We start from the raw sequence: 12,304 nt of genomic DNA, 5'->3' as shown, positions 1-12,304 counted from the left end.
ATCGAAGCCAAACCTCAAATTTTCAAGAGCACGAATCTTGAGAACCAAACATCCATTCAAACTGAAAATTTAAACGATTGGTCATTAGCAGGATGTGACCAATCGATTAAGTTTTCAGCTCAAACGGGTGTTCGGTTCTCCAAATTCGTGCTCTTGAAAATTTAAGGTTTGGCTTCGATTCATCTTCACCTTAATGCTTACAGTGGACGATTTGTCCTTTGAAGGAAGCACCACACTAGACAACGGACTAGCATGCAACGCCCAGTGGCACAGTCGGAAGACATTCATCATGAAAAGTTTTCCGGCCTGCAGCGGGAATCGAACCCACACTTCTTAACACGATGCGACTAAACCGCACGGCTAGGAAGCCCACAAAAAGTACAAAAGGGTAGAAAGTAGAAAAGAATACAGTCGAACTAATGCAAGAATGATAATACCCAAGTAATCACAAGCATTATATCATTGCATTAATTTGGTCGAAAGTCAACATTTTTTGCATTAATAATGTTATCATGCATTTATTCAATAACTGTTAAGCAATGATCCATTTGATTAATATTGTAAATGCTTGGTAGCATTATTTTTATAAAGCATTATGCTAAACGTTTTGAGTGAATATACAGTTATGCTGTCATACAAGATTACATAACCTCATTAAACGCACTCGAATCTGCAATAAATAAGTAAGACGATCGGGCACGTTCGCACTCGCTCATTGCATTTTGTGGGATATGGAAAAAGAATGAAATAACTTTCCTACACCTCGAACCCATTGCCGCAAACCCGGACATTTCCTACGGGACTGCCGGCTGCTACAGCAGCAGAAGAAGAGCGGAGAAGCAGGACGGAATGAAAGCGTAGCAGATTGCCGAAAAGGAAAACCCTATGTGTTTCGGCATTGGCATGACCAACGACCGGTCATTTTTTTAGAAGCTCAACGATACGGTGAAAATCGAGCCGGCTGGACAGAAGCGGATGACTGTGCGTCACGTCGACGTGAAGTGTGCGTATCTGCACGGAAAGTTGGAAGAGGAGATATTCATGCAACAACCCAAAGGTTTTGTGGTCCGCGGTAGTGAGAAGCTAGTCTGCAAGTTACACCGCAGCTTGTATGGCCTTAAGCAGGCGGCCAAAGTTTGGCATGATACGATCAACAAGATTTTAACGAATATGGGATTCATCCAGGCACAGGCTGATCCTTGCCTGTACACGAAGTCTTCGTCGCGAGGCGAGGACATCTTTCTGCTAATATACGTGGATGATATGATCATTGCGAGCACCATCGAAGCGGAATCATCAAGACTGAACGGGAACTGCAGAGGAAGATCAAGCTTTCGTCGCTTGGAGCGGTGAACCAGTTTTTGGGAATTCGTGTAATGAAGGACAAAAATGGATACTTTGCTCTGGATCAGGAAACGTTCATTTGGAAGATTGCAGGGAGATTCGGCCTTGCAAACGCGAAAGGATCGAAGGTGCCTTTGAATCCCGGGTACTACAAGTGTCGTGTGGGAAGCAAGAAGTTATTGGATAACCAGGAGTACCACAGCTTGGTTGGCGCACTATTATATGTGGCAGTGAACACGCGTCCTGACGTGGCCGCGAGCGTCTCAATTTTGAGCAGAAGTGTTAGTGAGCCAAACGAGGTTGACACATGAAGTATAGAGTAAGTGATCGAAATGCTAAAAATTCTCGAGAAGCTCAATAGTAGCTGTGTTCAATGACTTTGATCGAACTTGCTCGGGGTTGGTTGTACTAGCTCGTATTTTTTGTCAACAAATAACTGTCAAAGCTACTTCGAGCAACTTCAAGCTGCTTTCTCAATGAACGCTCTTTTTCGGTCACCTTCGGTTTGTTATGAAAAACTGTCACTCTCCGCACTAATTTACCGGAATTCCACGTGAAAAAAAAATTCGCGCACTTAACAATCCGTATCGCTTCGGAATTTTGCTTTTTTTCTCAATGTTTACGTTTTGAACGTCAAAAACACGAGCTACTGCGAGCTGGTTGAACTAGCTCGGACTCTAGCTTCCAACCTGTTTCGAGCGACTCGGAGTTGGTTGGACTCGGCTCAATGAACACAAACCCGAGCGACTCGAAGTACACTGCCCACACTATTATGGGTCACCTTGTCACGATTATTAGTCACTCTGTTCCACACGCATTTCAAATGAAAATGACCCATAATAGTGGGTGACCCATGATAGTGTGACCACTGTAGGTTGGAGTGGCTCAATGAACACCAAAAGCTGACTCGCAAGTGGTTGCAACCAAGTTCGAGCAGCTCGTTGAACACAGCTAGTGTAATCCGGGAAGTGTGTCCGAATCCGTGGCCCCGTCCCGGCCAACACTTTCAAGGTGATACGTTCACAATAGTTTGGACAACTACTTTGCCGAACACTTCGTAGAAATACTTCCGCTGATCTTGGCTTCCCAGGATAAAAGAGACCAGTGGCTGACTGTCAGCCACTTTTATAGGCGCCCAGGTAGATTTTTGACCAATTGGATTTTGGTGTTACCGTCGTTGGGGGTGAGAATGGGTCAAAAAAGGATATGTACGATTTATTTATTGAATAACTTTCGCAATCTAACTCCAATAAACATCAAATTTGGTGTGTATGTACTTTGCTGGTACTTTAACAACTGTCCAAAACATTATTCAAATATATTTATTTACTGTGGCGCTATGAGTGAATGAAAAATAATTCAATCTCACCCCATAAAGGGGTGACATTGGGTCACTGTAATTGAAATAACTTGTTTTTGGGATATTATTGCAAAACCATTCACACCTGAACAATATTGATGAAATACGATGCAAGAAAGACGAAAAGACATCTAAGATGTTTCACAAGTATGATAAACCCACTTTAAAGAACGATTATAGCAAAAAAAAGAAAAGCTATGAGAAAAAATATGTAACCCCAGCATTTATCGTCAAGTTTACACGAATTTTCTTGTTTTTCCCCTCAAAGTGTCTTCAAAGTCTCATTCCTATTGCCATAAAGCCTATTCAGTTTCCCCAAAGGTTTACAGAAACAGTGATTATTTTAAACCTTCGCAAGTAGTTAAATTTCGGTGCGACATTCCACGATCAATACATTTTAGGCAGATGTTGACGTAATAACCCAAGTAACCACGAAGCTATATATGAAATCTTTATATATAGCTCTATAGTGTGCTATCAGATTTTGTTTTAAAGTGACATAATCTTTAAGAGCTTTATAAAGCATAATTGAAGTGGGAAAGGGCCCCACAATAACCAAATTAATGCAATACTTGGTAAAGCAGTTGTAATGCACAAGCCCTTCTGAAGCATTTATGTTTGTATTTTTAGGGTTCATGATGTACATTAGCTTAAAATAATGTATATTTAGGGCTTGCGTTAAAAATAAACAAAACAATGAATTCATTGACTACCTTTTAATGGTTTTCTTTACCAGATCAATGATTTTTTTGTTGGAATCAGGATTCGAACCCACAACTAGGATGACGGTGTGCTGGATGCCTGGCGCGTTGGTGTCCTGTGCTAAAGCTACTGATGTAATAAGGTAGGATAAAAGCTCCTTATAAACGACGCCACTGTGCGTGTTAACATTATTATTCGCCCAGTTATTACGAATAGAAAGAATTCTCTTCGGCGATTGAACAACAGTGATTTCCTTTGCTCACCAAATGAAACATCAATAGAAAGAATTTGATCGCCATTCTTTCTCGTAGAGGAAATAAATAACAGCACTCAACCCACAAAGTAAAGCCCTAGCGCATTAAACAGATTCCAGGGGAGAGAAATTGATCGACATTTCTTCTCGCTCATTATGAATAAAAAAAAATCTCATAGATAAAATACAACAATTCTGAATGATACATATATCCTTAGATCATGAAATGGGGGTTCGAGGTGAAGGAAAGTTATTTCATTCTTTTTCCAAATCCCACTAAACGTAATGAGCGAGTGCGAACGTGCCCGATCGTCTTACTTATTTATTACAGATTCGAATGCGTTTAATGAGGTTATGTAATCTTGTATGACAGCATAACTGTATATTCACTCTAAACGCTTAGCATAAGGGTTGGTACACAAATTATGTCACGCTAAATTTCAACTTTTTCGACCCCCTCCCCCCCCCCCTTTGTCACACTTTTTGTATGAGCCCTACGGAAATTTTATAAGGCTTGTCACGCTTTGCTCGACCCCCTCCCCCCCTTGGAGCGTGACGAAATTTGTGCATGACCCCTAATGCTTTATCAAAAAATTGCTACCAAGCATTTACAATGTTAACCAAATGGATCATTGCTTGACAGTTATTGAATAAATGCATGATAACATTATTAATGCAAAAAATGTTGACTTTCGACCAAATTAATGCAATGATATAATGCTTGTGGTTACTGGGGTGGCCAGATTCTGGCAAACTGGACCTCCTAATTGCTATCGCGAGGCCAGTTAGAGTGTGAGAGGTCGCCTTCCGGTGTAGAAAATTTGTAAACCGGTTGATCAAGGTTTCGTAAATCCGCGAGTGTAACGGTAATCCCGCCTCCAAAATCAAACGTGAATAGTGCCGAACAGCCCTTCAAGGGTGAAGCGATCCTGTGATCCAGCGTGACGTCATCAGCGAGCGAGCATCCGAGAGCGTCGGCCCGACAACGAAGACGACGGCAACACCAGGCTGTGAGTGAGTTCAGAGCCCAACATTAGATGTTTGTGCTTAGTAATTTAATACAATTAGATTGGTTTGTAAATTAGAGTCTTGCTATCAGTTCTTTGCATGGACCGAAAGAAAACATTTCAGGTTGAGAACCTTTAGGTCTGTCACGGTAAGCAGCTTCAAGCACGTGAACCGACCCTGAGAGGCAATTTAAAGGTGAGCTAGCTCGGGACGTGAGAACGTCCATGCCACAGACGCGTGGGCGTCATCGATAGTAACAGTATTTCCCGACTAACATTGTTGTCAGCCTTCAGCAAGGATCCGAGGTAGACGAACTCGTCCACCACCTCGAAGGTATCCCCGTCAATCGTGACACTGCTTCCTAGGCGGGCCCTGTCGCGCTCAGTTCCGCCAACCAGCATGTACTTTGTTTTCGACGCATTCATCATTAACCCGACTCTTGTAGCTTCGCGTTTGGGGCGGGTGAACAAATCTGCAACCATTTCAAATTTTATCCCAATAATATCCATGTCGTCCGCGAAGCGAACAAATTGTCCGGATCTCGTAAAAATCGTACCTCGACTAAAAGTAGATGAAAAAAACGAATTTAGTACTATACCATTTAATTCCACTAGAGAACTCTAGTGGAATTAAATGGTATAGTACTAAATTCGTTTTTTCATCTACTTATAGGTATTCTACTAAACAGCTCGAAGATTTATTAGTACCTCGACTGTTAAGTCCGGCTCTCTGCAAGCGCAATATTGAACAACAGGCACGAAAGTCCGTCGCCCTGTCGTAGTCCCCACCGAGACTCGAACGAACTGGAGTGTTCGCCCGAGATCTTCACGCAGTTTTGCACACCGTCTATCGTTGCTCTAATCAATCTTAATTCTTAATTAAGAAAAACGAATATACTAGTTAGTGTACGATATATTACTTGTTCAATATTATGTCTTTTTATTCTTGAGGGTGCTTAAAAATTATTCCCCTAATTATTATATTTTATGCTTTACCATGATTATTCACGATTATTTTTTTGCCCTGCATATGTAGTGAATCACGTTACTCTTGGGACTTATTCAAAATAAAATGGCATTTTGTTCAGTTCGGGTTCGTCATCTCATCGCGTTATTCAATCATTTCCGTAATTAAAACCCATTATAGAAAGTTTTTCTTTTTAATCAAAGTGTCGTATCATTTCGACTTTTTTGCCTGTGTCTCAAGTGAAAACCGTTGAAAAAACGAACAGAAATGTGTTGGTAGATCATCCTTCGCCGCCACCATGCCGCCTTTTCGCAATTTTCACTTCGGAAATAGCATCATCGAAGGGAATGAGAAATCAGAAAAATCGCTACAGAAAGCGATCAAGAACTCAGCATTTGAAAGTAAAATATGGAACCGATAATATCGAGAATGAAGGTAAGTTTGTTTATCGTATTCATTTTGGAATTTCGTCATCATTTTATCAAACTTTTCCAGATTGTTCTATGGGAGACCTCATCCATTTCGGTTGTCGAGAGCACGATGGAAGCAACTGCGGCAAATATGCGGAAACTGGATTTTTAACGATACGAATAGGTAGCAAAGTCAGATATAACTGTACATGATTAATATTAAAATAAAATCACTAAATGCAAAAATCTACACTTTAGTATTTTTCTGGTCTTTGTTTACTATAATTAACGAAAATGGCTAATTTTATTCATATCACAATATTTTTGAACATTAAGCACCAAACGCATACTTTCCAAATAATCATTTACCAATATAAAATTCGGTTATACTAGCCAAGCTTAAAACGTTAAAATGCATCGCAATGAGTGAATAGACCGAATATGGTTTTAGAATAGTATTTAAGCCATCTAGTATAATATTTTCTTAGCGTGTTGTGAGCTTCCCGGGAAAGCTGATCTCGTCCATGATCTTCCATAGCTCTACACGGTCAATACTGTCGTATGCCGCCTTGAAATCTATGAACAATTGGTGCATAGGGACCTGGTACTCACAGCATTTCTGGAGAATTTGCCGCACGGAAAAGATCGGGTCCGTTGTCGAGCGGCCATAGATGAAACCAGCTTGTTAACATCCCACAAATTCGTTTGTAGGTGATAGACGACGGAAGAGAACCTGGGATAGCACTTTGTAGGCGGCGATTAGGATAATGATTGCACGATAATTTTCACACTCCAGTTTGTCGCCCTTTTTTGTAGATAGGGTATATATCCGTCTCCCAGTTTCTGACTATCAGCCAATGCAGTCAAGCGGCCAATCTGTCCGGACCCATCTTGATGAGTTCGGCTCCGATACCATCCTTGCCAGCGACCTTGTTGTTCTTAAGCTGTTGAACGGCATCCTTAACTTCCCCCATCGTGAGACGTGGCCATCACCTTTGCTGTCCTGACCTTCTGTGCCTGTGTTCTCTGCACCATTCAGGTGTTCATCGTAGTGCTGCGTCCACCTTTCGATCACCGCGCGTCCGTCCGTCAAAATGCTCCCATCCTTATCCCGGCACATTTCAGCTCGCAGCACGAAGCATTTGCGGAATGTGATGAGCTTCTGATAGAACTTCCGCGTTTCATGAGAACGGTACAGCAACTTCATCTCTTAGCATTCCAACTCTTCCAGGCAGCGTTTTTTGTCCCGGAATAGGCGGGTTTGCCGTTTCCGCTTCACCACGTACCATGCTGCAGCATTACAGCCTACGCAAATCCTAACAAGAACATCCAAAGAAGAAAGCTGCTTTTCAGCACTTCCACAGTTTTTAACTGAGAGCTTTCTTTGCCAAAGTTGCCAAAAGATCCTGGACCGACCGGGAATCAAACCCAGACAACTTCAGCATGGCCTTGCTTTGTAGCCGCAGGCTCTAACCACTCGGCTAGGGAAGACCCCGTCCCCATCTAAGGAATGAGTTCAGCCAGTCCAAATACGGTTGTGATTTTTAACAAAGACCTTTACAAAAAGCAAAGACGTCTAATGTTCGCGGAACCAATAATAGGCCTCTGCAATGTTTTGATTCTGTATGACATTTAGACATTTATTGTTACATATTTACAAATTTTATAAAGGAATGAAAAGGAGAGGTACATTTCTGTGCAAAAACCCATACAGTACCGGAAGCCTTTTCGTTAAGAAACAAAAATATTACCAAGGGAAACTAAATTCGGGTTTCCCGGGGTTTGAGCGAAAAATACATTCTCCCAGTTCAATTAACATCTCATTTCAACAGTGTAAATCGTTTTGTTGAGCAATTCCATGCCTGAATTTCAAAGCGGCAACATAGGTTGAAACACAAAATTCTGAAAATTCATCATGTCGAAATTTAAACATCTGACGATTGAATTTAGGCATAAGCATTGATGACCGTATCGTAGTTGTTACTCCGTGATTGACCAGAATAATCGAAGTTGTACAAGGAACCTACAGAAGTAGCTTGGAAATAGCTTTCCATCTTCAATGTACACTTTCGAGAACTACAAACATTAACAAATCAATAACGGCGCCGGCCACGTCCTTATGGTCATTGGGGAAGGGAAGGAATGTTAATGTGAAATCCATTGTTACTAGAGACCGAGATCACCTCTGCAGCTGGTTGTCACGGGTAGGAGTTTTGTTAGTGGGAGGGAGGGAATTAAAAAAAACTTCGGCGACGACGCAAAAAAAATACGATTTTTCCGCTTGAGCTTCAACGGAGCAGCCACTTTTTTCAAACTGCACCAGCCGAATCGAATAATATGCGGAGACGATAAAAACGTGACAGCTTAAACATCAGACGATTGAATTTGGAGAAAAATACCAGTTTTCTTACCAAGGTTGATAGCACAACAACAATATTACTTCATGCAAAATGTGTAACAGATACTATTAGAAAGGACGATTTCTCTTCAAATAATAGGAAAATAAACATCATACATCCTTTCATCATATGCAAAAAACTGTTTTATTTGAAGCAATTTTTAATAATATTTTAACCTCAAAGCAAAATGTGCTTGCGAAGTATCGTTTTACATAATTTATAGTCTGGTGCTGTTTTTACAACATAAACTTTCAATAAACTCGATATACTAATTTTTCTCAACAAAAAACAGAAACGCTAAAAATATCACACTGAGAAGCATTTTGATAATCCTATCACTATACCGCCGGATTTAAATCCTAGTTTTCAATTTTCCCAAACGGGTCAGCCGCGGGACCCGGATCGTCTTCCAACTCCTTCGGAATCTGTCCAATCTCGACAATCGGATTGATTTTTGTTTTGTGCTTTCGCTTCGTCTTGCGTCCACTCTTGAACAGGATCGAGTCATCGTACTTGAGTTCGTTCAGTGTTTCGAACAGCTCTAGCTTTTTCATGTGGGTGATTAGGTGATGCGATCCGCCGTCGGATGGGCTTTGCTCCACCGGCGGGAGAGATGTGACGCCATCAACAACGTCTCCATTGGCTGAGACGGAAGAATGACCGTTGGCGCTTGCTTGCGAGACATTCGCGGATTCAGAGTCTTGTTCGAGACATTCATCTGCTACGACTATTTGGCCATCACTATCACTGGTAGTGAACAGGTCTAGATGTTTGCAAAGTATCGTGGCTTGGCTGCTATCTGGAAGGGTGGATAATCGGATCAGCGATCGCGGGCTTTCGACGATTAGGATTTCGTGCTTGTAGACCGCTATGTCGATGATTTTCCGCAGTCGAGTAAGCGAGGCTACGACTTTCATATGGTCTAGATCCAGTACAAACATCATATCATTGGCAACGGAAAGTAAAAACTTATCCTGGAATGTGTAAAGCTTTCCGAAAGTAGTCGGAATCCTGATGGGATGTTTGCTGGGATTCATAATGGGAACCTCAGCTGTTGGGATTTTGATCAATTCCTTGAATATGAGAGTTTGTGCAACATCTCCTTCGAGATCGGCCACCCAAAGTCGAAACCCAGATCGGGTGGTTAAAACACGTGATTGCGAGTGGTAGTCGTGAAAAACTGTCCCGAAATGGCTTAGTATCTTTCGGTCTTTTTTGCCAACCTGGGTCACGCGCCACCGCTTCAAATCTTCCTGAGAGCAGATCACTGTGCGATATGTAGTAGAAACCAACAGCTTGTCTTTTCGCAGACTCATCTGGACCACGTGATACTTCTCATTCACAATCTCCCGCGCTTCACACGTTTTGACCTGATAATTGATCTCGTTCAGCACGACAACCCCCGCGGCATCACCGGAGAACAGCTTCATCCCATTCTTGGACCACACTAGATCGGTAATTACCGCTCGATGCACGTTGCGAATCGTGTACCGTTCGGTCGGCTTGGCTTTCAACAGCAATTCAGCACAGACATCCGGAGGAGCTTCCTTCGGAATTTGGAAGATGCTTATTAAGCCTTGACGATCTCCAGCAGCTACCATGAACTCAACGGTCGAAATTATCCGAACGCACGTCAGATGATTGGAGTGCTACAACGAGAGAAGCATAACTTTTGAACGGATCTCAACTGATGAGGATTATGTTGAAAAGCATGCTTTGTTTCAATTGGGATGTAGTGTCATGCTAAAGATGAAACTGATAGGAATTCTTCGATGTATTGAGCAACTTTTCCACAGACACCGTACTACTTGAGACCCCATGCATTTATAAGGTTCCGATTACGCCTGAATAGCCAACTATCATATTGTAAGTTCAAGAGAATTGATCATTGATAAGGACTTTATAGGCCAATTCCTTCAAGCAGATATTTGCCCAAAAAATGACCAATTAGCTCCGAGCTTACAATACATCTCGATTATTCCATCTTGCCCGTTCCTTAGACGGTACTCTCCCCCTTTACCTCCGTCTGGAGACGTTCCACCGATCCGCTCTTCCGGTTGTACCAGAACACGATTCCCACGTTGCTTCCCAGGGCCATAAATTCTTCGACCAGATCCACACACGTAATTGACACATCGTGGAAGAGCAGTCCGCGCTGCACCGAAACCGGAATCTTGTTAACCAGATTGACCAGCGGAGCCCATTCACGAAGCTCCATTGCTACGCCGTCCGTGTTCTTGTCGGTGAGACTGCGTGGCTCTATTCAGGCTCCAGATTAATCATTTCCAAACGACGAACGAATGATTCATTGTGACTGAAGAGAAAAAATACACTTCGAGATTATGCTGTCTTGAAGGGGCTAATGAGGTGATAAAATAATCAGGAACAGATGATGAACCGTTGGCCAGGAGATTGCGCACAGAACAACAACCATCCACTAACAACAATGGCACGACTGTCACGAAGAGAAAACATAAACAAAACGCCGTCAGTCACACGTCATAACAAGCATCAGACACATCGCAGTGATGTCAGCTATGCGGGTTTTATGTGCTTTTGCCGGTGTTTAAACGGAAAAAATCAGTCGAATCCGCTTAATTTGTTTAAAATTTAGATTAGACACATTCCACGCACATCTACGCCAAGATATCAAAAATTCAAACTCTGAAATATTTCCAAAGCTATGCAGAACATGAAAGACAATATGTTGAATTGTATAAAAAACATAAATTTGATTGAAATTACAGCGAAAAACGTACCTGAAAAGTTATAAAAAGTTTATATAATTTATTAGTATGAAATTGAGACATTAAAAAACTATTTTATAAAAGCCCCCCAAGTAACCAAAGAGCACTTAAATTAGCATTCATTCAGCATTGTATCCGCCTATACAACAAGGCATTAAATGCTCATTGAACGTATAGCTGCCAGTAATGCTACTTCAGAGCAGGTTTTGGCGAAATATAGGGCTGTTGTAATGCTACACCTTCAGAAACGTTGCATCTGGCTGTCAGAAAAGCGTAAAGGCCCAAACGCAATGATAGCGGAACGGCAACGGAATGCGGAACCGGTTCGCCAGCATGAATCACAACATCTCGACTGAGCTGACAACGAATGAAATTGGATCAACACTGAGTCGACAAGCTGATCATAGTTCATGCTGGCGAACCGGTTCCGCATTCCGTTGCCGTTCCGCTATCATTGCGTTTGGGCCTTAACACCTCCAAAGAGAGCAAAAACAAAACTAAAATATGTTTCACCATCCCTCTCTTTCTTTTCGCTGTTGCTGTCTAGAATGTTTATATGTTTGCTGTGTTGTGGTTTTTTTACTTAATCTCAGAATGCGACTTGAAATCTTGACCCGGTGATTGATGGATGGTGATGCAGCAGAAGAACCGTGCAGCGCAGCAGGATGGGCTACCGACGATGTTATGCTGAGAAATGATTTTCTGCTCTACTTAAAGTACATCTTAGTTTAGGCTTACCAGATGGTATCCCTTGGGAGGACATGTCCTCCTTTTTGGCCATATGTCCTCCCGTCCTCCCTTGGGCTGACAATGTCCTCCTTTTTCAAAAAGAGCGAAATTAATATTTGAAACTCATTCATTTAACTTCCTTCTCTGATTGTTCCAATATTTCAACATTCCTGTCTTAAATAAACCCTGTTCAAAATTTACAGGTTTTCAAACACTTGTGTTGTTCGAATAGTGCTTCATAATAAAAAAAAATATTTAGATGTTTCCAGCTTTTCATTTCCTTTGTATTTTTTCTTTGATGACTATTGTTTTGAATTATTTCGAAGTATATTAGATATAATTGATTTTTTTTTACTCCGAACTCTAGCACACCCACCATTATTACC

At 41.7% G+C, this 12,304-nt stretch overlaps 1 protein-coding gene across 1 annotated transcript; it reads right to left on the bottom strand.

Annotated features, from left to right (window-relative positions):
* Positions 1-8,559: 8,559 nt before the first annotated feature.
* On the bottom strand, positions 8,560-10,917 carry LOC5563815 (WD repeat-containing protein CG11141). The gene is made up of 2 exons (XM_001648049.2): positions 10,463-10,917; positions 8,560-10,091 (listed from the first exon to the last, which is right to left on the bottom strand). Exons 1-2 carry the CDS (start codon positions 10,658-10,660, stop codon positions 8,802-8,804), a joined length of 1,488 nt encoding a protein of 495 aa, XP_001648099.1. The 5' UTR covers positions 10,661-10,917; the 3' UTR covers positions 8,560-8,801.
* Positions 10,918-12,304: the final 1,387 nt, after the last annotated feature.

This window comes from Aedes aegypti, chromosome 3 (assembly GCF_002204515.2).
Source record: "Aedes aegypti strain LVP_AGWG chromosome 3, AaegL5.0 Primary Assembly, whole genome shotgun sequence".
In the NCBI taxonomy this organism is placed as follows: Eukaryota; Metazoa; Arthropoda; class Insecta; order Diptera; family Culicidae; genus Aedes; species Aedes aegypti.
The sequence above is the reverse complement of the archived record's forward strand: the minus strand, read 5'-3'. Positions and strand labels throughout refer to the sequence as shown.

Bases quoted from the DNA above. Each gene is read 5' to 3' on its own strand.
- LOC5563815 (XM_001648049.2), bottom strand. From the start codon at position 10,660: ATGGAGCTTCGTGAATGGGCTCCGCTGGTCAATCTGGTTAACAAGATT. The intron at 10,092-10,462 runs GTAAAGGGGGAG...CTCTCGTTGTAG, and splicing joins TGGAACGTCTCCAGACGGAG to CACTCCAATCATCTGACGTG.